The 25,747-nt window shown below is 52.9% G+C and overlaps 1 protein-coding gene across 1 annotated transcript; it reads right to left on the bottom strand.

The window, feature by feature from the left end:
• Positions 1–867: 867 nt before the first annotated feature.
• CHRDL2 (chordin like 2) lies at positions 868–24,773 on the bottom strand. Its single transcript, XM_086883695.1, has 11 exons — positions 24,621–24,773; positions 18,267–18,379; positions 17,412–17,505; positions 16,367–16,509; positions 13,817–13,910; positions 13,447–13,502; positions 11,524–11,692; positions 10,440–10,634; positions 7,170–7,352; positions 3,681–3,773; positions 868–1,877 (listed from the first exon to the last, which is right to left on the bottom strand). The coding sequence occupies exons 1-11, from the start codon at positions 24,700–24,702 to the stop codon at positions 1,798–1,800; spliced, it is 1,302 nt and encodes a 433-aa protein (XP_086739821.1). The 5' UTR covers positions 24,703–24,773; the 3' UTR covers positions 868–1,797.
• Between the last annotated feature and the right edge of the window lie 974 nt (positions 24,774–25,747).

Below are 25,747 nucleotides of genomic sequence, written 5' to 3' on the forward strand. Positions count from 1 at the left end.
CCTCCTCTGGTGCCTTGTTCCCTGGGAGAAGAGCCCGATCCCATGCAGGTCCCTTTGTTACTGCTCACCAAGGGGCTTCTCCTGGCCCCGGAGCATCCAGCAGCATCCAGCACCCCCTGGACATGGCAGAGGGGTTCTGTGTGTAAGGCACTCAGCTGGGTTGCACCCAAGAGGTCTGTCTGTGTCTGGGCTTAGTGTCCATGGTCCCAGGAGAGCCTGTATGGGCTCAGCACCCTGCAGATACCTGCAGGAAACCTCAGCCAGACCAGGCAGTGCAGAATTCCTGCTGATTTCCTTCCAGCCTTCCCTACAAACCCACCAGAGCAGCTTCATTCTAGCGTCTCCACTTCTGGTAAATGAGCACAAATTGGCCCTCGGCTCAGCTCCAATTAGATCACACAAGGGCTAGTTAATTAGGCTGACAAGTGAGGGGTCAGGCTGTGCCCGAGGACTGGCAGCATCCTCCCTGCCCGCACGCAGCTACAGCCATGCAGGCGGCTGTGGGGCAGGGAGGTGGCTTGGCCCCTCTCCCTTCTCCTCACTCCATGGGGAGCCCCCCTAATGCCCAAACCTCACTGGGACTTTCTCCTGGATAAACTTAGGCAGCTCAGCCCCGTTGTGTGGCCCTGGTGAGCAGTGCCAGCTCAGGGCCCAAGCCCCGGGCTCTGTTTTCAGCCCAGAGTCGTGAGCAGACCACAAGCAGGTGGGAAGGGGTGATCCCTTATGGATGAGCAAAGCATCTGCGGGATTTCTCTGCATCCCAGCCCTGAGGATGTTGCCTGAGTGAGTGCAAGGGAACCAGACCCCACCAGGGCTCCTGAGCTTTAACACAGACCCTACAGGGAAAGGAGAACCAGTACAGGAAGCTGAATCAAGAAGACTTTTAATCAGATTTGTCAGACAGAGTTGGATCTCCAAATAAATAGATTTATCAAAACAGTAAAACAAGAATCCAGGGATAAATATATGTACCAAAACAACCTGAAAATCCCCCAAAGCTGTTTCCAAACAAGGGGGAAGGTGATGCTGCTGCACGCCCTCCTTCCCGTGCTGCAGAAACGATCCTGTTTGCCCTTTGGGAGATGCGCCTCCTGTGAATACAGCCCCATAGATATTATATAGGATAGATACAAATATATAGCACAATAAATGCTGAGTAGCGACCTTAGTGCAGTGTTCAGGGTCTCAGACCCTGCCAGCAGGTGGGTCCTCCCAAAACCTACATTTTCAAGTGACCTGCAAAGAAGGGAAAAGAATCATCCCAGCTGGAAGAGAGGAGATTTTTCAAAAAACACCCCTTGGAGGGCACTCAGCCGAAGAAACCCCTTTGCAGATCCCAGGGGCTCCAAGGAAGGAAAGAGAGATGATTTCTCTTTCTTTGCAGGTCATCTTTCCACCAGCAGCTGGCAGGAAGCAGAACGGTGGTGTTCCGCTTTGCTGCGCACTCCTGATGCTCCTCAGGAACACTGGGGTGTCCAGGGTGGATCCCACCTCCTCATGTTGCACCAGGTCTCACCCCTCCGCCGTCTCTCTCTCCTCCCTCTGCTCATCCAACATCTTTGGGATAGTGGGAGGTGGTGGCCAGCCTCCTGCACTGTCCTGCTGGAGAGAGGTGCCTACATGGCTGTGGCTTCGATGCCGATGGATTGGGATCGTTCTCTGGAGTTGCTGGAATTTCCACTAGTGTAACCTGTATTGCAGTGCCAGTCTATTTAATAATGCAGCTCTGGAGTTCATATATAAGTGTATGTGTGTCTGTGTGTAGATAAATCAATAGTTAGAGGAAAGTTCTTTGCTTTACAAGCTCTTTGTTTCCTTCTCTGGGCTTTCTGTCATCCTCAGCTCAGACGTCTGGGCTCGGAAGATGTTCCAGTGACCTGGATGAGCAAAGACAGACGTGTTAGCAGCAGCCTTGGAGCAGGAAAGCACGAGGATTCTCCTGTGTGTAGCACCCTGGGCACTGGAGGATGCCCAAGGACCTCTCTGAGGGAGAGGTCTGCCCGCAACACCGGCCGTGCTCACAGCAGCTCATCCATCATCCCAGCTCCAGGTTTGTAGTCTTGTGGTTAAAATGGTGCATGGAAGGGCTCTTACTCTTGCAGTGCAATTAATGTCACAATCAATGGCACTCACATGGCTTTTTCAGGAAAACACTTGCACAGCCTGAAAAGAAAAGGGGCTCAGACTGACACAGGGATAAATCTCCCTCTCCACCTCTTTAAAGGGTGCTTTGACATGTTGTTAGGTCCATGTCCTCCCCAGCATGTCTGGGATTTGGGCTGACTTTCTGCCTCTGGGGGGAAGAAGCATTATGCTTATTTTCTGTCTCAATCTCAGAAAGCCAAAATTTCAGTTTTGTGGGCAATGGACAAGCATGGTTCTCTCCTCCCTTCTGTCAGCCCCAGTTGTTTGGGGTGGGTTGCTCAAAACCCCCCATTTCTATTCATTTTTTTACTGCTGCCTCAGCCTTGGGTCTTCATTCAGCAACCTATGGTAGAAGGAAATCCTGCTGCAGAAGTAGGAGGAGGAGGAATCCCTCTGAATCCCCCAAGGAGCTGCAGACTCCCAGCAAATCAAACGTTGAGCTGCAAAGCCCCCCACCCCAAACCAGGACAAAGTGTCCCAATCCCTCTCCTTGCTCCCCAAAAGAATCCCTGGTGTGCAGGAGGTGGCTGGAGGTGCTTTCCCTCCAGGTGTTCTCTTTCCTCAGTGCAATCCCAGCAAGGATTATGCAGCCCCAATGTCATTGCTCCAGGGGTGGAGGGAATATTTTCTAGCTGAATTAATCTTCTGCTGTGAAGAAATCATCAGTCAGAGCTTTCCTAGAACTTGCAGCTGCAGCAGTGGGATGGTTTCACAACAGGGTTATCTGTCAGGGAAAACTGAGGCAAGAAGAAGGAGGCACATACCAGAGACTCCACCAGTGTGTGAAGCCCAGCCTGGGACTGCAAAATCCCCCCAGGTTTGGTCAAAAGATGCTGTCTTAAATGGATTGGGGGTGAAAATAGCCCCCAGCATGCCTGGGAGTGATGGTGTGTACAGGCAGCAGCGCTGCTCCGAGCGCCCCCGCAGCCCACGGGGCTGAGCAGTGTGGGCATGGCTCTGATCCCAACCTGCCCCACTGAACTCCAGCCCAGCCAGGCCAGGGGGCAGCCAGCAGGAAACAGCATGGAAGCTCCGCTCCACACAGGCACTCCCAGCATGTGCACCGCCGTTCCTGCTCTTTGTTGTGTTTACGCACATCCCAGACCCTCCAGAATGCTTCTTAAAAAATATTTCAACAGTTTATTTTTTTTTATAATCCCTTGCGCCATTTTTTCCCCCCTCCCCACATGCTCCCAGGAGCACCAGATGGATTAGATATAAAAATCAAACAGTTTTACGGGCTCTGGAGAGACAAAACCTCTGGATTTCACAAGAGTGCATCCACTTTTAGAAAGCTGGCTGCCCTTTCCAATACCATAAAGTGAAAATGTGGCTGTTAACCAGGAGTGTTGCGTATGGGCCTGAAGACAGGTCAGCCCCAGCCCAGCTACACTTGCACAAGTGTTTTCCCTACGGTTCAGCTCCCCACGCCATGCTGGGATTTACACAGCCTTTTTGGAAGAGCAGGAAATGAGGAGGTGGTTTGGGGCAGGGAGTGCTGGAGGAGTGAGGAAATGGGATTTTTCTCTCCCTACCTTCGTTTGTCCTAGTGATCAGCCTGAAGTTTTGTGCTTCTTGCTTGAATTCCTGTTTGCTGATCTTCTTGGTCTGGATCAGATGGAATATTCCTGCAGAGGGGGACACAGGGCATCAGTTTCTGCAGTGCCCAATTTGAGGTTCACACAGGTTTGGATTCTCTGTCCCCTTCTGACACCCTGTCTGCCCCAGAGTCCTGGTTTGGTGCAGGACCTGCTGCCAGAGCCTGGTGGGAGCTGGGAATGAATCCAGGGCTGGCCAAGGCCAGGAAACATCTCATTTAAGCATCAGATTAGATACTAGCAGGAAATTCTTTCCTGTGAGGGTGGCAAGGCCCTGGCCAGGTTGCCCAGAGAAGCTGTGCCCAGAGAAACCCTGGAAGTGTTCAAGGCGAGGCTGAAGCAACCTGGTCTAGTGGAAGGAGTCCTGTCCACAGCAGGGGTGTGGAATGGGGCAGGCTTGAAGCTCCCTTCCAACCCAAACCTTTCTAAAATTCTATGGTTCAATGAAAACACAGTCACTGCTTGTTAAATCAGGATGTTCCACCATGAAGCAGCTGAAAGCAGTAGCATTTTGTTGTTCCTGGAAGCATCTTGCCCTGCAGGAATTCCAATCTCCCCTAAAACCATGAAAGAAATAAAGGTGAGAGCAAGGGGATGCTGGGATCCCCGTCCCCTCTGCTCACTCTCAAACACCTACGTTCCCCGACTGCAGAGACCCCTCCATGCTCAGATGATTTCCTCTCCTGGAAGCAGACAGGGACCAATGTTTTCTATCTCTTCGTCAGCAGCGCTGAAATTGCTCCAGGACAGGAAAAAACAGAAGTGACCTCAGCAGAGATGGATATTTCTGCCCCTGCCAGCATTGTCCCCTCAGTAGAGGTGCCTGACTCAGATGTTTGACCCATGCTAACCAGAACCTGCATTTAGCAATGAAAGTGGCCTTCCTGTGGGATTAGGGGTTGTGATATTCCTACTCTCCCGCAAAGCATGACAAACCAGGCAGGTATGCCTGGAATATCCTTCCCCACCTCTCACTCAGGCTCCCGGAGCATCCAGCCACTTGCTGCCAGCAGATGTGAGAGGCAACGTGGTCCCCCTTATTTGGTTAAGAGACTTTCCCTGATTCCCAGCAGCAATTACACATAAAAAGAGTATGTAATGAAGGGGAACTGCCTCACAATCCAGATAAATGAGATGTTATCAACTGTGGAAAATTAGTACAGGAAGTCAACAGCATAGCGAGAAATAGATGGATACTTGGACCATTAATTAGTCCTTTCAGTGGGTTGGGTAAGGAGGTCCTACCAGTAACAAAGAAGATACCGGATGGAGATAATAAAACTGTTATTGACGCAAGAAAGGCACAAGTGTTCAATAAATTCTTCTGCTCTATACTTAGAAAGGAGCAGGAGGGTGTGCTTACAGTCCCCGGGGCTGAGGAAGCACTTTCCAGCACATTAGTAACCAAGAGGATATTTTAAACAAGACCTACAAGAGATAAACATCTTTTAATCATCCGACCTAGATAATGCTCCCAAGAGCTCTCTGAGAGCTGGCTGAGACCTCTGGCCGCCCGGGATGGTCATTCCTGACACATGCCAGGGTCTGGAGAGCAGAGGAGGAGCACAGGCCACACTCCAGCGGGAATGAGGATAGCACAAGTTAAGAACAATTTGCCAACGGAGAGGCAGGATGGATGGAGCTGGCACAGGGCAGTGCCATTTCCTGGCAAGCACATCCCATCTAGCAGGCAGGAGCATTCCTGGCAGCATTTAGAGTGAGCAGATGGAGTGAGCTGCTGGGGCTCTTGGGCACCTAACACCGCTTTTGCTGCTTTAAGGAGGATTTGTACAAAAGAGGGGGATGGGCTTCTCAACAGGGCCCATAGTGAGAGGACACCAGGTCAAAAACATCAGAAAGTCAGTTTTCAAAACTGGTGATGTCCAGACCCCTAAAAAGATGGGGAAGCCCTTGGTTAAACTCTTCTGGAGGCCAGTTGTGTGCTACCAGCCGGCCAGGTAAAACTTTTGGCTGGGAGCTGGTGCTGGTTTCTCCTCCCAACTCCTGCCTTGTGGAGGAAACCGTCCTGGCCCAGAAATAGATGAGGCCACGTAGGTATCATGAGCCCATACAAAGGCAAATGGATGAGGTCCAGGTGTGACTTGCAGCCTCTTTACTCCACACACGCTGCTCTGTTGGTAGAGTGATGGACCATGGAGAGGTGGAATCCATATGTGAGTGAGCTCATGCTCTTTCCCAATAATAACACTTCACTCTGCCAAGCAAAAGAGCTGTGTTGGCCTCAGGGACAAGGGCCTCCCCTGTCCCTGGCTGGCAGAGCTTGGGAGCTCCATGCAGACGTGAAGCTTTTGGCCTCGGAAGATGCCGAGAAGGTTTGGGTGCTGCCCCGTGCCAAGGAGCGAGGGGAGGAAGCGGCGGGGCCCAGACAGCCCGGGCTCAAAGCTGTCCTCAGCTACAAGGTGCCATTGTGAGGGAGGCCCCACTGAGGTGGGGGAGCACGGGCAGGGGGGCACCCTGGAGGATGGAGGATGACAGGGGCAGGATGGAAACATGGTGGTGACCAGGGCTCCATCTCTGGAGCTAATTTCTCAGACTGCTATCCATGTGCCCAGTCTCAGCAGCTGGCTGACATCTCTCTAGGGAGTGGTGTGAAATGCGGACACACCAGGAGACCAGAATGGCTCCACATTGTCCAGCAGACAGAGGTCGAGGGTCACTGTATCCATAGAAAAGGTACAACCAACCTCAAGCGCTCAACTTTTCTGGGGGTCGAGTATGTGCAATGGAAACTCAGGAATGGAGCACTGGGATGCTTCCCTGGGCTGCAGAGAAACAAAGCACAAATACCTACTGGGTGCCTCTGGACTCCTTCTAAGAGCACAAGCTAAAGGTGTGGGGAGAGAGCGAGAGAGATCAATGCCGTTTGACAGCGTATTTGCTGTGCTTTGACCTCTGGAGGACACACCAACAGCAGCATCCAAATCTGCCCATCTGAAAAGTGGGCTGGGGACAAGTCATCCCCCTTGTGTGCGCCTTTGCGGCAGCTTCCAAGTTGTAGGTGGACTGGGGTGTAAAAAAAGAGCAAAAGCAAAACCACAGAGCGGCCAGAACGATTTTTTGGTTTGTCTTCCATGTGCATTTGTCATGAGAGCAGGAAGGTTTGGAGGAGCAGCCCCAAGGCCCTTGTCTTTCTTGCCCAAGTGCTGTGCCTTCAGAGAGCGTTGCAGCTTATGGTGAGGTTAGTGGGGCCAAAAGTGGTTTCCAGCCCCTGGTCTGCAGGGAATGCAGGGAAAGAGTGTGAAGTGGGGGAGTCAGAAAAGCCAGCCTGCTGTCAGCAGGTTTTGATTCACCACACAAGGGGTGGAGCACCTCGAGAAGAGCCAGAGAAATTGAACAAAGCTTGGAAAGCGTCAGGTTTCCACACACACCTCCTGCTCTGCTGGCTGCTTTCATAATGGTGCTCACCTTTAATCAGCTTCCAGTTGTAGATTTCCACCTCTTCTGCCAGCTCCTTCTCAATTGCCATGGTCCTGAGGATCTCCTTGGAGGCCTCCGAGCGTGGCGGCACGAACGTGTACACCAGGACACGGCTGGGGCTCTTGCCACACCGGGGGGTGGCGATTCCATCTGTGGGTTTGACTCTGGTTTCTGAGCAGAAACAATGACAGAGTTCATCAGATGGGGTAGGAAGGGCCATCTCAGCATCCAGCTCACAGAGAAGGCATCTTGTTGGCTTTGGTGCCACGTGGCACAGCCTTGTCTGTCTCATGATCCCATCCCCAGCTCCAGGACCAGCAGCAATGGAGAGGTTAATAAAGGATGCGTGGACCTCCTCATTCTCGTGTTTTTTGTTCCCCATCCCTGTCCCCAGCCAGCAGGGATGGGGAAAGGGGATTTTGTCCATCTGGATCCCACATATTCTCTGCAGTGACCTTGATGCCACCATGGCCGCAAAGCACGGGCTGGATTCCCCACTTCCCATCTCGTTCCTGCTGGGAGAGGGACATCAGGGGAGTAAAGGGATGAGCCCACAGCAGGGGAGCCTGGGCTGTCTGGGAAGTGTGCCCGGCTCAGCCCCACAGGTGGGCTCAGCACCAGCCCCAGCACCCTCCCCACATGGGGTGTCACCACAAGGACATCCACACTGGGTCCTACGTGACTTTTTCAGCATTCTTGGTGAAGAAGAGCTGCTAATTTTTCCCTTTTTTTTTTATTTTAATGTATCTGGAATAATTAAGAATCCCCTGTGGTTTTGGAAGGAGATTTATTGCCTTTGGTTGTGGTCCTTGGAACGCAGAGGAGCCCAGCTCTACTGAATTTAGCCTTGTTCTCCCAGTCAGTTTGGATGCTGAAGCTTTTTACACTACTTGAAAGAAAGTTTGGCTATAAATAGATGCCTGGGGTTTATTTTAGTAAGACAGTCACTTTAGGCCTGATTCTTCTCTCCCCCGGGCTTTCTGGGGTGGTCCTGAGCTCCTCTTCTCTGAGAGGGGATAGAAATCCCAATTTAAAGGGCAGCAAAGCTTTTCAGCAACCAGAGGACAGGCGCTGAGTTCTGCAGTTCAGCGTGAGGCAGAGGGGATGAGCACAGCCCAGCACCCTCACCTGTCCCACTGCAGGGTCAGGGATCAGGGAAACCTCTGTCCCACAGCCTTAAACTTCACCTGCTCCAGGGCATTCACAGAAGAGTGGAGTTGTTAAAGCTGGAAAAGCCCTTTAAGATCATGGAGTCTGTGATTAAAGCCCCGCCTGCACAGCAGGAAAGGAACCCCTGGAATTCCACAGGGATTTAACAACCAAGGAGCTTTCACACCGGAGCCACTCGGTTGCCCACAGCAGCGGGGAGGAGGAGCAGGGACACAGAGGTCGTGGTCACCAGCTCTGCCCACAGCAGTGTCCCCCCATCCAAACAGCAATTCCCAGGATCGGGCTCCCTTTAGCAAAATCACTTAGCATTCCTAAGCTACTGGGTACAAAGGAGGAGGATAAGGACAGCCACAGAAAGCACCTGGAAAAAGAACCTGGGCAAAGCCTCCACACCCTGAAGGAAAGAACAAGAATGTAACTTGGCTGAGCAATGGGTGTGTGTGTGTGTGATCGCTATCTGTGAGAACTGGAAAGCAGGAACAAAATCATTTTGGCTCCATCAGGGTGTTTAATTGGAAAAAAAAATGAAGTCTGAACAGCAGACAAGATCCAAGCAGGGAAAGTTGTCAGATTTAAACCAGAGAGACCCACTGGAGTGGGAATGCAAGACTGGAAGGGTTCTGCTCAGTCATTACATCCCATTCCCACCAGGCACCACATCATAAATCCTGCTCATAAACATATCAAAAACCTTATTAAAACAGGCTGAGCTTCTGCCCTTCGCTCCCCTGGGGAGGCCATCTCAGAACCTCTCCACTCAGGGGTTGGAAAACCTTGAAAACCTCAGCTCAAATGACTTTGCAGCCATTCTCAAACATGGCCATGCCCTTTGCTTGTCATCCTGGGTGGAACCCCTCCACAGAAACCCCTGGAAGATGCGGATCAGAGGGGATCATGCAGAACCTGCACCTGCAGCCAGGCTTAAAGACACCTTTAGTCTCACTAGGGAAGCAGTGGGTGGTCCATCAGCTGAGCATCTCCTGATAAATGCCAGTACAGAGAGGTATCATGCACAAAACATTCTCCAGGGTGAACAGCAGGAGATGTCCTACCCTGCCACAAGCTTGCCAGGTCTGTGGCTTAAGGCAAACAGCTTTCCAAAGAACAGGGAGCTGAGAGACCCAAAACACACTGAACTGAAAAAAGGTCTTCTCCACCATAGAATGGCAGAATCATCAAATTTGGAAAAGACTTTTGAGATCATCAAGTCCAACTGTTCCCCCAGCACTGCCAAGGCACCACCGGCCCACATCCCCAAGTGCCACAGAGCTTTTAAATGTCTCTGGGGATGGGGACCCACCACTGCCCTGGGCAGAGCTGGACAACCCTTTGGGGGAAGAAATTTTCCGTAACATCCAGCCCAAGCCTCCCCTGGCCCAGCCTGAGGCCATTCCCTCTCCTCCTGTCTCTGTTCCCTGGGAGCAAAGCCCAACCCCACCGCTGTCCCCTCCTGTCAGGGAGTTGTGCAGAGCCACAAGGGCTCCCTGAGCCTCCTTTTCTCTAGGGTGAGCCCCTTTCCCAGCTCTCTCAGCCTCTCCTGGTGCTCCAGACCCTTTCCATGTCCCAGCCCAGTTCTACCTGGACCACCCTAAAACCTGTGTGTTCAGCCTCCACTTCCAGAGATGGAGCACTCCAATTCCAACAAACCGTGAGCACCAGAGACAACCACTCTCCTGGGAAGTGTCCTCTCTCCTCCCTTCACACCTACACCTCAGGTGCCACAATTTAACCCTCTGGTTTTTGTCCCACCTGGAGGTTTGGAGAACAGACTGTGTGTCCTCTCCTCTGAAAGCACCTTCCATCTGAGCACTCTCAGAGTGTCCTGCCTCAAGTGTCTTTCTCCAGACTTCATCCTCCCAACAGACAGAACCTTTTGGGGGTCAGGGCATCTTCCTTACCTCGGGGAAGTCCTGCTGCCCTCCAAGAGAAGCCAACCCTTCCACCAGTGCTTGCCCTTCTAAACCTGTCTAGTGTGAATTCTAGCCACCAGCAATCTGAATCCCTACACATCTGTCAGTCTGAGGTTTTAAACCAAGGATAGGGAAGGAAGGGGAAGGCAGCTGCAGGAGCAGGTGGGATCCCACCTACCTGGACATATTTTACAGCATTTCCCATCTACTTTTTCTGGAAATTCACATGGATACTCCTTAGGGCATGTGATCTTCTGGCAGTCCTGGACACCGTCCCTGCACGTGCAGAGGATGCAGGGCAGGAGGCCGTAGAGGCGGAAGACGGGATGCCACACTTCCCCATGGGAGTAGGTCTTCCCATTGTAAACACAAGCTGGAGGAGAGAGAAGAGAACAGCTTGTGGAAATAAATTCTCCTCCTCATCTTCATAAAGCCAGTGGAGTCACTGCCTCAAACGTGGGTGCTCCTGCTGTGTGGAGGAACGAGGAGCGGGCACTGGGCTGTCACAGCCACCACACCCAGAAGCTACCATGGGACAGCGGCACCGGGTGCCAGGAGATGGCTCTGCTGGCTTTGACCACCCTGGTGGGGACAGGGGCAGGTGTGGGCAGGACCTCACCTGCCTCCCAACTTCTGGAAGCCCAGGGTCCCTCCGAGGCTGTGGCAGGAATGAAGCACAGTGAAGAGTGCCACCTGCTGACTCCTCCATGGAAATTTCTGGAGGTCCCAAAATTTCCTCCAGGCCTTCATCTCCAAGGACTGGAAAGAACCCTTCCAAAGGCACAATAGTGGGAGAGCCACCAAGGGGAGAAAGGACCTGTTGTTCCCTTTGGATCAAGGGGCTTGACTCCTCATCTCACTTTCCCACTCTCACCTCCAGGAGGAACACCTGGGACAGCACTGGGTCAGACCCAGCACTTGCACATAGTTAACAAGGAGGAATATCCTGTCCCTCTGTGGCACTGTCCTGGAAGGTCCATATGGATTCTTCCAGGTGAGCTCCTTCCTTCCCAAGTCCCAGAACTCCAAAACATTCCAAGCACCAGTCTTGTTCCAACCCATTTTGGAAAGAGGTAGATTCAAGCAGTCAGGAGACCGTGGGCATGAGAACTGAGATACCTGGTTGAGGATGGCCATGGAAGAGGGGGGAGAAGGACTTGCTGGTGGAAACCTGCCATGTAATCAGATTCCCTGAAGAGTTCCAAGCTCTGGAGAAGCCACTTTAAGCCACATACAGGCTGCCTGGCCTCTGCATCCCTTACCTTTCTTGTGCTTCTCTTTCAAGACGATCTTCACAGTGGTGCCACCTGTTCCCTTGGGTTTGAAGCTTCTGGGAATTAACTCCAGGGAAGAGCTGAGAACAGTGGACACAGTGGCTCCAGGCGGCTTCCTCCCTATCACCTCTCCCAAGCACTGGTCTTGTGAGTGTCTCTGTGGGCAGCCAGAGAAAAGAGGGGATTCAGACTCCAGCAGTTGAGCTGCTCTCACTCCAAAGCATACTGGAAAAAGCCATGCAGTGTCCTTCATGCCTTCCATCAGGAGTGGAAGGGGCAGAGACCACAGGGATAAGCAAAGACCCACGAGCCATATAAATCACAGAAATACTAGGGTTGGAAAATTCCTCTGAGATCTGGAGCCTGACCATTCCCTCAGCACTGCCAAGGCCACCATGAAGCCATGTCCCCAGGTGCCACATCCACATCACCACTGCCCTGGTGGGGCACTGTACCAGTGCTGGACAGACCCTTTGGGAGAAGAAGCTTCCCTAATATCCAACCTGAACCTCCTCTGGCACAGCTTGAGGCCATTCCCTCTCCTCCTGTCCCTGTTCCCTGGGAACAGGGTCTGACCCCAACCTGGCTGTCCCCTCCTGTCAGGGAGTTGTGCAGAGCCAGAAGGGCCCCCTGGGCCTCCTTTTCCCCAGGCTGAGCCCCTTTCCCAGCTCCCTCAGCCTCTCCTGGGGCTCCAGTCCCTTCCCCATCTTGCTGCTGCCACCACCCAGGGTGTGCTGAGCAGTCAGTGTCAGTGCCCCACACTGGTGTCCTCCTCATGTAGGTCACTCTCACTGGGGCAGCACCTTTCCCTAGCCAAGTTCAACCCAATGCCCTCAGAGAAGCATGTGAGGTCCTACATCCCTAAAACACACAGGGAAATGGGTTGGTCTTTCCTAGATGGGAAAATGAGGACTGGCATCCATGTGGCTCAGACGGGATCAGAAAGGTGAGATGGGCCATATCCTGCTCTCTCACCTGGTAGACACCAGGGCAGTCGGCATGGGGCTGCCAGCCAGCAGGACTGAAATGCCAGGAACATCCCAGGAACATCCCAGGCTTCCAAGAGCAGAGTGCTGGGACAAGACACCCAGCACAAAGGGTCCCCTTGTGTCTATTTTGGAGGTTTTATAGGTGGTGGAGCAGTATGGAAAAGGGGCAGAGCCAGAAGCTAAGTGACCTAATCCCACAGACCTGGCATGGGCTGCCCAGCTCTGAAATGTCACTGTGAAGGAGCCCTCAGCAGCCAAGGAGTCACTTTTTCCTTGCTGGGGCTGCTGATACAAACAGCCTGGGGAGGCCAGAGTGGTGGCCAGCTCCAGCACTGCCCTTTTGGTGGGAGGCAGGACATCTTGATGCCCAGGAGGAGAGGAGACACCTTCTCCTGAAGGAAAAACCCTCTCAGGAGAGATCTGGGCATCTGACTCGATGGACAAGGGTCAAGCCTGGCTGCTGGTCACCTCTGGGTCTGCTCTGACAATGCCCTTGCAGATGCTGGCCAGCAAGAAGTGTCCCAGATTTCAAGCTCCTGCAGGTCTTTTGCTCTTCCAAAGATGGCATAGAATCATAGAATCTGAATAATTAAGGTTGAAAAAATTCTCTGAGGTCATCAAGTGCAACCCTTTACCTGACACTGCCAGCTCCACCACTAAACCATGTCCCATGGTGTGGGAGAGTAGAAGAGTCTTTCCTTGGTGGCCTGAGGTCTCACCTAGGCTGATATCTCTCAGCTAGATTCAATTCCATGCCACAGTTCACCTGCAACTCAGGTGTCCATGGTTCTGCTGTGTGGACTCCTAGAGATGCTGGGGGTGATTTCTTTGTAGAGGACATTGTGCAAGGGCATCCTGTGAGCTGTTCAGGGGGCTGTGCTAGAAGCAAGAAGCGGAGTTTTAAAATGCAAATGTCACGTACAACACCTCTGTTTAGCTGCAGTGGTTCCTCTTCCATGGACTTCTCAAAGGAGCCATCTGCAAGGGAAAAACATGGTCCAGAAATACTGCAGGGCTGAATGGAGGTTCACTCTCTGAGGCTGGAAGCAGCTCTCCTCCATGTGCTGGCCTGCCTGGGAGTCTGCAGAGACAGGAGCTTTGCACATGCAATTCATATCACCCAAGGAAAACCCAAACCCTCAGCTTTTGCTTCCTGGTGAAACCAAGAGATAACAAGAGGCCTGATTTATAGCCCAGGCTTCCAAAATCCTGTAAAGTGGATTGAAATGGCTCCTGCTGTCAGGTGGCAACCAGCTGTAGTCTCCCAGCCCCCTGAGTCCCAGCCTCATTACCTTTGCAGACCTGGCAGCAGGAATCCGGCACAGTTAAGGGAGAGGAGCACAGCAGCTCAGGGCAGGTCACCAAGCCACAGTAAATCTGGCCTTCCTAGGAGGGCAGGAGGAAAAAAACATTGTCAACATTAGGAAGAGATCTATGTCCCACATGTAGGGCTCCTAGCACCTCAAACTACAGGTTTACCATAAATCACTGGGAAGAAATTCTTCCCAGTGAGGGTGGGGAGGCCCTGAGAGCCAGAGAAGCTGTGGCTGCCCCATCCCTGAAAGTGTCCAAAGCCAGCTTGGGCAGGGCATGGACTCACCTGGGATAGTGGAAGGTGTCCTTGCCCAGGTGGGACTGAAGGAGCTTTAAGGTCCCTTCCAACTCAAACCATTCCAGGATTTTATGAGTCCATGATCAAAAGCCCCCTGATAGTCCATCTTCCAACACCACCAATCAAAATATCATTGCTGTAGTGATTCAAGCTGAAAACCACAGGTCGAGGCCAGCCTTGACCTTTGTGCATCCCAGTGCTGCCTCAGTCAGTGGATTTGCACCAGTTTGTTGCAGGAACAAGTTTTTGTTACTTTGCTAAAGGGTAAAAAAGGATGTTCAGCAGCCAGATGTTGACAGCAAGGTCATTTTCTCCATGCAGCAATTTTCTCTGGGGTATCCACAAGCTCCCAGTCAACCAAGAGCAAGAGGCCAGCCAAGAATGTCCTTAGAAAACCAAACCACAGCTGTCTAGTCTTCCATCAGGAAGCCAAACTGATGTGTGAGGAACAGGAAGAGGATGAGGGAAGTTTGGTGGGGGATAGGATCTGGTGGAGGTCACTGCATACCAAATCCTGCTCTCCACTCGGGACTCCAGACCTGCCTCTCCCTTCCTTCTCCTTCTGCCCAGCAGCTCACAGCAGTGAGCTGCCCCAGGCAGGAAATAGCCAGTGCCGTAAAAAGGATTTATCCCAGAGGCTCTGGTCTTGGGGCAGTTTTCAGAGGGTCAGACCAGCTGTTCACGCAGCTGTTCTAGCAGCTGACAACATCAGACACAGCCGGGGAGATCCCCCCACTGAAGGCTCCACAGCCAGCCCTTTATTTTGCCCTTTGTATCCAAGGCATTACCCTGTCAAATAAACAGAGCCTGAGTGACAGCAGAGAGGGACATGGAGCTCCACGGGTTCCTGGGGACAGTGGCAGATGACCACATGCAGCTGGATTAGAGAGCTCCTTCCCAGTGTTTCCCACAATCCAGCTGGGATTCCCTAAGAGAGGAACCAGCCTCAAAAGCTGCACAATTTCTACATGTCAGTTATTCTTCTTGTCACCCAGCTCTGAGGTGAGTACACGCCCCAGAGGCTCAGACCAGCTATTCCAGGATCACAGATACTTCACTGTCCAGCATCAACTGATGCAACCCCTGTGTGTGTGCTCTTGGCATGACAGAAGGTTTGGGCTCTCTTGCCCCTTTTTCATTTCCTGGCCAAACTTGGTCCCGCCCTTTGCTGAAAGCAAAGCACAGAGTGGTGAGATCTGGCCCCGTCCAAGGGCTTTGAAGGACACATGGTGAAAGCCACACCTGTACCCATGTCATTTTTCATGGCAGAGGCAGCAGTGGGAATGAGCAGTGCCCTACCATGTCCAGGTACAGTGTCAGCACTTTCAATCCCCTTTCCTCACTCCATCTCAAGGAAGAGGAGCCGCTCCATTTATCTCCCAATGCTTGGCTCCTGGCACTCCACGCACCTTCCTATTGCCGCTGGTCAGGCTGCCCCACACCTCCCACCTCCTGAGCAAGGTGTCAGAACTCAGATTTTGATGATTTTCAAAGGATCACAACCCATGGGAAAGGGCTGGCAGAGCAGAGCCAAGCCCTGTCTCAAGGCATTACTGGAAGCTCATGGAGAAGGAACATCCCAAAGAGCAGTGGGTGCTGGAGGAGCAATTCATCACTGGGATGCATACTGAGGGCATCCTGGGCCAGGCTGCAGAGGACAGGGCTTGGAGCAGCCTGGTCTGATGAGAAGTGTCCCCACCCATGGCAGGGGATGGAACCAGAAAAGCTTTAATATCCCTTCCAACCTAAGCTATTTTCTGAATCTGTGGATCGCAGGAGCATCTGAATCCCAGGCCCTGGCACCTCGTGTCCGTGCTGCCTTGAGAAGCACCAGGAAGGAGCTCACACTGAGCTCCCCTGGGCTCCCTGGCTACCAACCCCACTGGCTCTGCAGCCAGCACAGACAGAAGGGCTCCTGGATGCACACAAAGCCTCAGTGGGGCAGCTGGGATAGCTGGATGCTGCTGCCCTGGAGCATTGCAGTGCTCTGTGAGGACAGGGCTCTCCCACTGCCCACCCACACTGCCCCATTGTGGCCCACCCAGACCTGGCCCCAGTGATCTCCAGTAAACCTTCTGCACTGATAAACCATCCCCCCCAGAGATAAACCATCCCCCCAGGGATAAACCATCCCCCCAGGAGCTGGTTCTGCCTCATCCCCTGGGGTTTTTTGAGCTGCTGGGGCATTGTTGGGGCACAGGAGAGAGCCTCAGCTCCCATGGTAGCTTACGGAGCAGCTGCACTGCACACACTGGTTGGGCTGGCGGCCGGGGAAGAGCTCACTGGTGCTGAACATCTCGCCCTGCTGGTACGTGGTCCCGTTGTACTGGCAGGACCTGGCGGGTGCACGGAGGCCGGACGGAGAATGTGGCTCTGGAAAAGAGGATGAGAAAGAAGCAGGGTGAGGGGCAAGCCCCAGTGCATCACTGATGCCCCACCAGCCCAGCCCTAAAGGACCAGCAGCCCTTCCCACACCACGGGCACCTTGAAGTGGCTGAGGTGCCACATGGTTGGTCAGCAATTAAGTGTCCAAAAGCTTTTGGAGAATGAGGCTGCCCTGAGCTCAGCACAGAGGGAAAACCACAGAGGGAAGTCTGACCTCACAAGGTTCTTAACAAAATTCTTGGGTTTTTCCCTCTCCTGCTTGTAACGATTGCCAAATTCAGATAGAGTCAGGTAAAAAGGGCTTATCTCATGGGTAATTAGCAAAAAATGAAAATTAATGAGTTTTTTTCCTTTTTTTTTTTTTTTTCCTTAATTTCTCAATTCACTGATGGTGTCTGACTAGCTTTGCCAGCACTCAGGTAGAGAAAGTTTTGGGACTAAATCTTGAGGTAATCTGTGGGTGTGAGAATGAACATATTGAGGTGAAATGAGGCAATCAAAAGGGGTAAAGTAGGAAAAGTTTTGGGGCTAAAACTTGAGATAATCTCCGGTGCAGAGAAGAAAGTTATTAAAAAACTTTCTTTTTATTTTTTTTTTATTTTTAAATCAAAGATATTTTGCTGGGAAATGATCAGAATAAATTGCCAGCTTCTGTTTTGCCCCTGAAGTGTGAACTGACATTTTGTCTCTACAAAGCTCTTGGGATGGGGGAGAGAAGGTGATCTGGCAGAGAGCCCTTTTCCATGAAAATGAGATTTTTGGAGGGAAAAGGCAGCTGGAACAGGGCCAGATCCAGTATCACTGCACTGCCACAAGTGGCAGCAGTGGAGACACCGCCCTGTAGGACCATGGCCACCTTGTCACCCCATCCCTGAGGAATGTCCACCTACCAGGGCACCGTGGGCAGCACTGCTGGGGGTCCGTGACAGGGCTGGCACACGGCAGAGCTGGGCACTGGATCCGGTAGCACCTGATGTTGGTATTCTGGGGAGAGAAAGACACAGTTTGTTTAGTCCACAGGGAACATTCAGTTCACCCCTGCAAGAGGAGGAACACAGCATTATCACAACAAATTGTGCTGGCTGTAACTCACTAGGGATGTGTCCAGCCCTGGCTCAAGCCCAGCCACATCATGGTCTCCCATCAGCAAAGGCTGCCCATCATCAGGAGCCCTGAGCCACCTCCACCCACAACCCACCAGTGCTACGGAGGCACAACCATGGAATCACTGAATGATTTAGCTATGAAGGAACCTTAAAGATCTTGTTCCACCTCCTGTTATGGACAGGAACACCTTCCACCATCCCAGGCTGCTCCAGCCTGGCCTTGATCACATCCAGGGATGGGGCAGTCGCAGCTTCTCCAGGCAACCTGTGCCAGGGCCTCACCACCCTCACAGGGAACAATTTCTTGTGAACATATTAATCTAATTCTCCTCTCTTCTAGTTTAAAACCCTTCCCTTGTCCAATCATTATCTGGCTGTGTAAAAAATAACTCCGTCTTTTTCACAAGCTCCCTTTAAGTACCAAAACGGCCTCCTCAAGGCAGCTCCCTCACAAGGTCAACCCAACACCCCCCAGGGTGACAGCTTTTGACAAAGGGAAGAGATTAACCCAATGCCACTACGGGACTGGGAAGGGTTCTCTGGTCAAGTGAGACAGTGGGACTGATTGTCCTCAAAGCTGCCGAGCAAGCCACAGCACAGCAGCAGCAGCCGTGTCCCCACCATGCCCCAGGGACGTGCCTCGGAGCAGCTGCAGCGGATGCAGTACATCAGCCCCTGGGGCTCCAGGTACGGGTGCCAGCTCTCCCCTGGGCTGTACTTCTTGCCGTTGAAGTCACAGAATGTGTCTGGCCCTGCAAGTCAACCAGGAGAAGCTACATGAGAAAAGGTTCCTGGGAGACCTCTCTGTGATGAGAGCAAGGACAGCCTTCTTGTTGTTCCCCACAAGCCACATCCCACCCACCAAACCCAGATTTTGTTCCCCCCATTTTATTTTTCTGCATGCATTTTTTTACACTGGGACCCATCTGACCTACACAGCAACTCCTCCGAGCAAACTGGACTCCCTTGGCAAGAAAGGAACAGAGTGGGTGGTTTTGAGGCAGAAAATTGAGTTTTCACTGTAAAACAAAAATGCTCACTGGAAGACGGACAGATGATTTCAGGGTGATGCTACAGGATGGAATTTCCCCCAGTGAGATCAGAATGGTTGGGAGTGGTGGCAGAGATGGGAGACCCTGAATTTAGGGGATATTTTCATTGTTACCCAAAAAAACCCAACAAAAACAACCAAAAACAAAAAGAAGAAAGGAGGGGGGAAACCCAAACAAAAACATTATGGGGAAAAACACATCCTGGGGTAAAACCTTTTGCTCCCCTTAAGAGCTTCAGCTCATTCTCTCAAGGATCCACAACAAGCAGGACTGGGTTGCTTGTGCCATCCCACCAGGTCTCAGCCCTTTGGTTTTACCCAGCCTGATGCAGCACTGGCCTGACTGAGTGCCAGTGACTTTTTCATTTATGGGGCTGTACAGGGGGACAGCAAGTCCACCTCATCCACTTTCCATCCCCAAAAGCATAAACACATGGGATTTTTCTTCCTTCTTGATCCTGCTATCCTGAGAAGAGGCAGTTTCCAGCTGTGCTCCTGAACCAGAGGTGCCTGTCCCAGAAATGATCCAGACCTGCCTCCACTGGCATAGATTTAACCTCACCACGGCACAGGGATGAGATGGTGCCCAGCACAAGCAGTGGAGGAGACCCCCTTTGGAGATCTCTGCCCTCCCCATATTTTAGCAGGTCCTTATCAACCTCCTTCATCCCCAAGTCCAGAGTTATAAACCAATCCTCTGGCAGGACCAGGCCAGCCTGCAGCAGGAGCCTGTGGGACAAAGCCAGGATCACCAACAAAGCCCTCAGGACTTCAGCCAAGAGCCCTGATTCAACCACCCTCAATGTTCACTCCCACAAGCACCACCTGGTCCTGCAGGAGCAAACTCCAAACCCAGCAGGGTCTGCAGGAACCCGGACCCTAGAGCAGCCAGGGTGCTGCTCCCACTGCCAAAGCCCTGACAAGGCAGAGGGCCACCCCAGCACCTGGGCTCTTTCTAAGCACACACCTGTCTGTGTGTGATTCTCATGGCTTATGTGCTCAGAGCCCCGCTGAAAACCGAGGGTGATTTAACAGGTTATGTCATCGAGGGAATTTGAGGTAGTTTGGGTGATTGCGTTGCTTGAAGGCAGTGGAGACGTTTACGGTTCCTGAAGCATTTATGGGATTTATGGGTCTTTTAAAACCTTGCAGCACCCTGGGGATGCAGGAGAGGGGGAGGGCTGTTTTCCAAGGCACGATGCCCACCATGCAGAACATGAACTCAGGTGAGCTGGCTGGTGCTGACCCTGCCAGGCTGTTGGGAGAGCTCCTTAATGAATAACAGAGAGTCCAAAATTATCTCAGTGGTGTTCACCACCCAAAAGATGGTAGAAGAGGCATCCCACGCTCCACTCTGTCACCTGGGACACAGCAGTGGTTTGGAGGGCCCAGCTGGTGGTGTCCCACCGTGCCAAAGCTGGAGATGCCACCTGCTTAATGGATTTCTCCAATCAGCCAGACAAAATTCCCCCAGATATGCTGGACTAGGCTGCAATCCCTCCTCCAGCTCATGACCACCCTCAGGATGAGCCCAGGTGTGCTCTACCATGGCCAGACCCTCTGGCCAGCAGGAAAGGCAGCCCTGTGGGTCTGCAAAGATCTTTATAGGTCTCTTCCAACTCAAGCCCTGCCAGCAGATTTGAGCTTTGATGGCTTTAGGCACTTGATTCTCCAAGCTGTACCTTCACAAGGGGTGACCACCAGCTGTCCAGACTGCCTGGCCCAGGCACAGCAGTGTGGGGCCACCACTGCATCTGCAGGTGTGGGGGTTTGCAGTAGCTTTGTAGTGGATGTTACCAGAGGTGTTAACCTTCCTTTTCCCTGATCAGGACTTGACACTGCCCCCACAGCTCTTGACAAGTCAGCAAACCCCTATTCCTGGCCACACAGGTCATGAGCTTACAGCAAACCACACAAAACTAGTGGGCATGTGGCTTTAATGTGAGGAAAGCCAGAAGAGAGAGGAAAAAAACTCTACAAAACTAGAAAACAAAAACAAACAAACAAAAAAATCCCCCCAAAATAACAACAAAAAAAAACCTATACAAAAAAAAAATCATACTTTTGCAAAAGGGTGAGAAAATGACTTCATCTTTCCCTGCTTGCAGCATCCTCATGAATTATGCTGAGGGTGAAGAAATAGAATTGCCTTGGTGTGACGTGGCCCCGCTCAGCTCGCAGGCTCCCATGCCAGTTGGCTGCCTCCTTCAAACATTTAATCACAAGTGGAGCCCTGGTTTGGGTCCAGCCCTCGAAAGCAGCCTGATTCATGTCTGCAAAGAGCCTGCTGGTAAAATTAAAGCTGTGCTGGGAAGCAGGAGACACTTGTTGGCATCTCAGTAGTGCTTTGATTTTGGCAAGAGTTGTCAGCATGTTTAGGCAAAAACAAGATGGGGATGGATGGATGATGGATGGATGGATGGATGATGGATGGATGGATGGATGGATGGATGGATGGATGGATGCATGGATGGATGGATGGATGATGGATGGATGGATGATGGATGGATGGATGGATGATGGATGGATGGATGGATGGATGGATGGATGGATGGATGGATGGATGATGGATGGGTGGATGGATGGATGGATGGATGGATGATGGATGGATGGATGGGTGGATGGATGGATGGATGGATGATGGATGGATGGATGGATGGATGGGTGGATGGATGGATGGATGGATGGATGATGGATGGGTGGATGGATGGATGGATGGATGGATGATGGATGGATGGATGGATGGATGAGGCTTAAAAGATGGAGTCTCTTGACCATTTTTTCCCATACCAGGCTAATAATTCCATTTTCAAAGGTCAGATTTTGGATATCAGCCTAATCCACTTGGAGTGAAAGCCATTAGTGGAAATTAATTGCTCCCATGCTGATCACTAAGGTGATTTTGCTTATCGCACCACCAGCAGCAGCACACTCAGAAAAGTCATGTGGGTTTACTTCTCGCTGGATCTAGAGCAGTGGGTTGGCATCTTGTTGGTGGCTGGTGTCTGAAGCTGCTGAGGTACCTCCTAAGGAGACATACCCTTCTCATGGTGTGAAAGCTGCAGCCCAGGATGGGTTTCTCCACACCATTCAGTTTGTAACCATGGCTTGCTGCCTCTGAACCACCTCATGAAGATGCAGCTCAGAGCTTCTGTGACAGCCTCTTGTGAGGTTTCCATTTCCCAGTAGCTGGAAAGCTTCCCACAGTACTTATCCTAAATCTTAAATTGGGTCCTTTCCAACACAAGCCACATTCTGTGATTCTGTCCCTGGGAGCGTTCTGATGGCTCAACGAGAGGTTGTGGGGTCTTGCTCATCTCCCCTCACTCGTCTTCTCCTGTTTCATCCCGAGGCTGAGGGTGGTCCTGCATCCCCTGATGGCACGTTTGGAGTTGTCTCCGGAGCAGGGAATGTCTGACATTTTTTCAGTTTTTCTGGAGGTCACACACCTGCCAGCCAGCGCCATGCTGGGCATGAGGGAGGTGGTTGATGCAAACCAGTTTGTAAGTCTTAAGAGCAGCCATAAATAAAGTGTAAAGAGCACTGTCTGGTACACAGAGTCCAGGCACTCCTATGACAGCCTTGTATTTATGAAGGGCTTAAAATGCAACTTAGCTGAGAAGGGACTGGTTAAAACACATTGGGCCCTTGACATGTGGCATCCTAAAGACTCTGCTCACATCCAGATCAATCCCTACACACTTGCCTCACTCAGTTCTGGGCTGGAAACATCTTCTTGGGACTTTGGGAGCCCTGAATACTCTGTAGCTCTGAAAATGCAGCCTCATGTAGCATCTCTGAGTTCTCCAGAGTGGAGAAGTCAGGCAGACAGGGTCTGGCTTCCCCCCGCTCCTTCCCAAGGGAATGGTCTGCTACCTACAGCAGGGTGTGCAGCCCTCACCTCTCCCTTACCATGCATGTGGTAGCACTCGCTTTCCATCATGGTCCTTCCCATCTCAGAGCACCCTTCATCCTTGCTGGATCCAAATTTGTAGGACAGAGGGACCCCAGGAACCCCCTTTTCTCCAGCAACCATGTTAAAAAGAAATTAAACAGCAGCTTCCAAGTTCCTGGGGAAAACCACTGCCCCATGCTCTCCAGAGATGCTGCTGTTTAAATGCCTCCAGCCAAAACATCATTGCATTCAACCATTGCCCCTGAATTACTCAGAATGGAGCACATTCGTCCCAGTAACCTGTGCCTCTGATGTTTTTTTCAGCTGGAGTGTAAATCCCCTAAAATAGCCTGTTTCTGTGGGCAAATTCTTCTTTTCTGACTTGCCTTCAAGCCCGAGCATTTCTGCTTCTCACCTATTTTTAGCCACGACACTGTAGGTCCCTTGGCTGATGAGCCTGCTCGTAACGAATTTATTCCCGTCTTCACTCTCCCTGAACAGCCAGCCCTGAGAAAAGTGTGAGGCTGCAGAGGTGGATGGTGGAGAGAAGTCCACAATTTGATGATGACTCTGTCACCCAAACTTGCCCTTGACTTTGGGATGAGTCTTGGCCAAGCCCTCCACATCCTGTGATATGCCCTGTAGCAAAGCTGAGGTGTTTCAGAGCTGGGGAGTGAGCCTGGACCTACCTGCTGCAGCCCTGCTCCAATCCCACAGCCACCAGCTCCTTATCAACATTAGAAAACCTGCAAACAGACCCCAACACTTCCTCCCAAATCGGACAAACCCTTACTGCCCCCACCCAAGTAGTTCATGCCCATCTTACGGGCTCTGTTACACCTCCAAAGAGCAAACACCTCATCTAACACCTGTTTCACCTTCTGGATCTGTCTCCGTCCCCTTCCCAACCCTGCCATGGCAGCCTGGGTTGAGGCAGGGAGTCAGACCCACATCCCTTGTTCAAGAAACAGATGCTTTGGGCTGGGTTTGGCAGCTTTGGATGAGCCCAGGGAAGGGAAATGAGCTGAATTCACCCAGATTTTGCTCTCCAGGGCTTTGCACAGCCCCATCCATCACTCGCCTTTTCCCCCCAGCACACCCCAGAGTCGGGATGAGCAATCCAGTGCTCGTATTTTGGGTCCACACTCCAGGAGGATGATTATTTGAGTGCCTAATGTACTGCTGGCAGCAGGCAGGTTGTAAATCACCCTGACGAAGCCACCGACAGACTCCTCTGGGATTCCAGGAGATTAAAGGGAAGAATAAATGTAGGGACACAACAGGTCCTGCTGCAATTTGCTCAGAGCTCTGGTGGCTCTGCGATGTTGCAGGGGTGCTCAGCACCTACTGGTAGGGTTCCAGTGCTATGTCCAAGTCAAACCCACCTCCTTGCCCCAGTTAACACATCCAGCACCCTCCAGCTCTGGCCAAGTCCTTCAAGCCTTTTTGTGGGAAGTGCCAAACCTCCCTTCCTTATCCCAAACCTTCTCTGCCTCAGTCAGCCCGCTGGGAGCAAAAGTCAGAGAGACTGAGGGATGGATGTGGACATGGACAAGGGATGGATGTGGAGGAAAGCCCCCAGCTTTTTTTGGGGTGGGGGAGGCATTGCCTCTGTCCCCATCCACCCTCGGAGGGGAGATGCACTCGTGCAGGGTGGGATCTGTGCAGAGGAAGGTCTGTGAGACAACCTCCTGCTCTGTGGCATTTCTAGCCCATGGAAAGGGGGTCCCAGACTTTCCTCACGCCCCCGCCGGCCCCCCGAGCCCCTCAGCCCCCCTCACCATCACCACAACCCCGCAAAGCAGGCGGGGACAGCAGCAGGCAGAGGGGGACACAGCCGTGTCCCCAACATTGCAGGATGGGAAACCGGGCTGGTTGCATGGCCTGGGACATCCCAGCAGCGGAGGGCCAACACCTGCCGTGGTCAGAAGTTTCCCTGAGCCCTCAGCCATGCCCGCAAAGCACCCGCGCAAATTCCTGGGGACCCCGGGGAAACTGAGGCACGGAGGGAAGCAGCGCAGCCGGGACAAGAGCGGGTAAGACTTACGAGCCCGGGCTCGGCTCTCGGAGGCGAAGAGGAGCAGGAGGCACCGAAGGAGGAAGGCGAGGGGGCCCGCCCCGGGAAGCATCGCAGCCCGGTGCTGGTGCCCTGGGGCTCCGGTCCCGGTGCCCGGGGGTGCGCTGCCCTGTGTCCCGGCGATGTCTCGGGGTTTGTGCTGAGGGTTTCGCTGCTGCCCGGCGGTGCCGCGGTCTCGACTACGGTGTCGGCTCCTCGGAGCACGACGCGGTGCCCGGGGCTGCCGGACCGGGGCTGCCGGACCGGGGCTGCCGGACCGGGGCTGCCGGACCGGGGCTGTGGCTGCCCGGAGGTGCCGCGGTGCCGGTGCCCGGGGATGCCGGTGCTGCCGTGCCGGTGCTGCCGGTGCCGGTGTCGGGGGTGTCGGTGGCCGGCGGCGCCCGTGCCCGGGGCTGTGGCTGCCCGGAGGTGCCTCGGTGCCGGTGCCCGGTGCTGCCGGTGCCCGGTGCTGCCGGTGCCGGCGCTGCCGTGCCGGTGCTGCCGGTGCCCGGGGGTGCCGGTGCCCGGCGGGGTTCGTCTCTCTCCGATCAAAGGCTCCTCCTTTAGGGAGAGTCGCGGAGTTGTTTGTTGGTATTAAAGGCGGAGATGGAAGCGGGAGGGGGGATCCGCAGGGTGGGTATTTTATTAATTTTTTTTGTTATTATTATTATTATTATTATTAATATTGTTATATTCCCACTTTTTTGGGGGGTGTTTTAGGAAATTCCTCGGCGGCGGGAGGGAGGAGGGAGGGCGGGCGGGGAGGTGGTGCGAGAGCCGCAGGGTTAACCCCTGCCGCCCTGCGGCCGGGGCTCTGCCGGGCTGCACCTCGCCCTGGGGGCTACGAGCCAAGAGGGGACATTAATGGGGTACATCACGGCCCCAAACAAGGCCCGGCTGCACCCCTTCTCCCTGTCAAACGCCACCTGGACACTCGGCTCTCCCCACCGGCTGCTTGACATTCCCTTAGCTTCATAAAGCCACTGAAATGACCGGTGTAGACCCTGCCTTCAGGAGCCCCCCTGCCCCTGTCCACAATCCCAAACCCTCCTCCCACCCAGCTGCCGTCCGTCTCCACATGACGGGCAAGAAACACCATGGCTTGGAAAACCACGGGT

This window comes from Cyanistes caeruleus, chromosome 3 (genome assembly GCF_971803275.1).
Source record: "Cyanistes caeruleus chromosome 3, bCyaCae1.hap1.1, whole genome shotgun sequence".
Lineage (NCBI taxonomy): Eukaryota > Metazoa > Chordata > Aves > Passeriformes > Paridae > Cyanistes > Cyanistes caeruleus.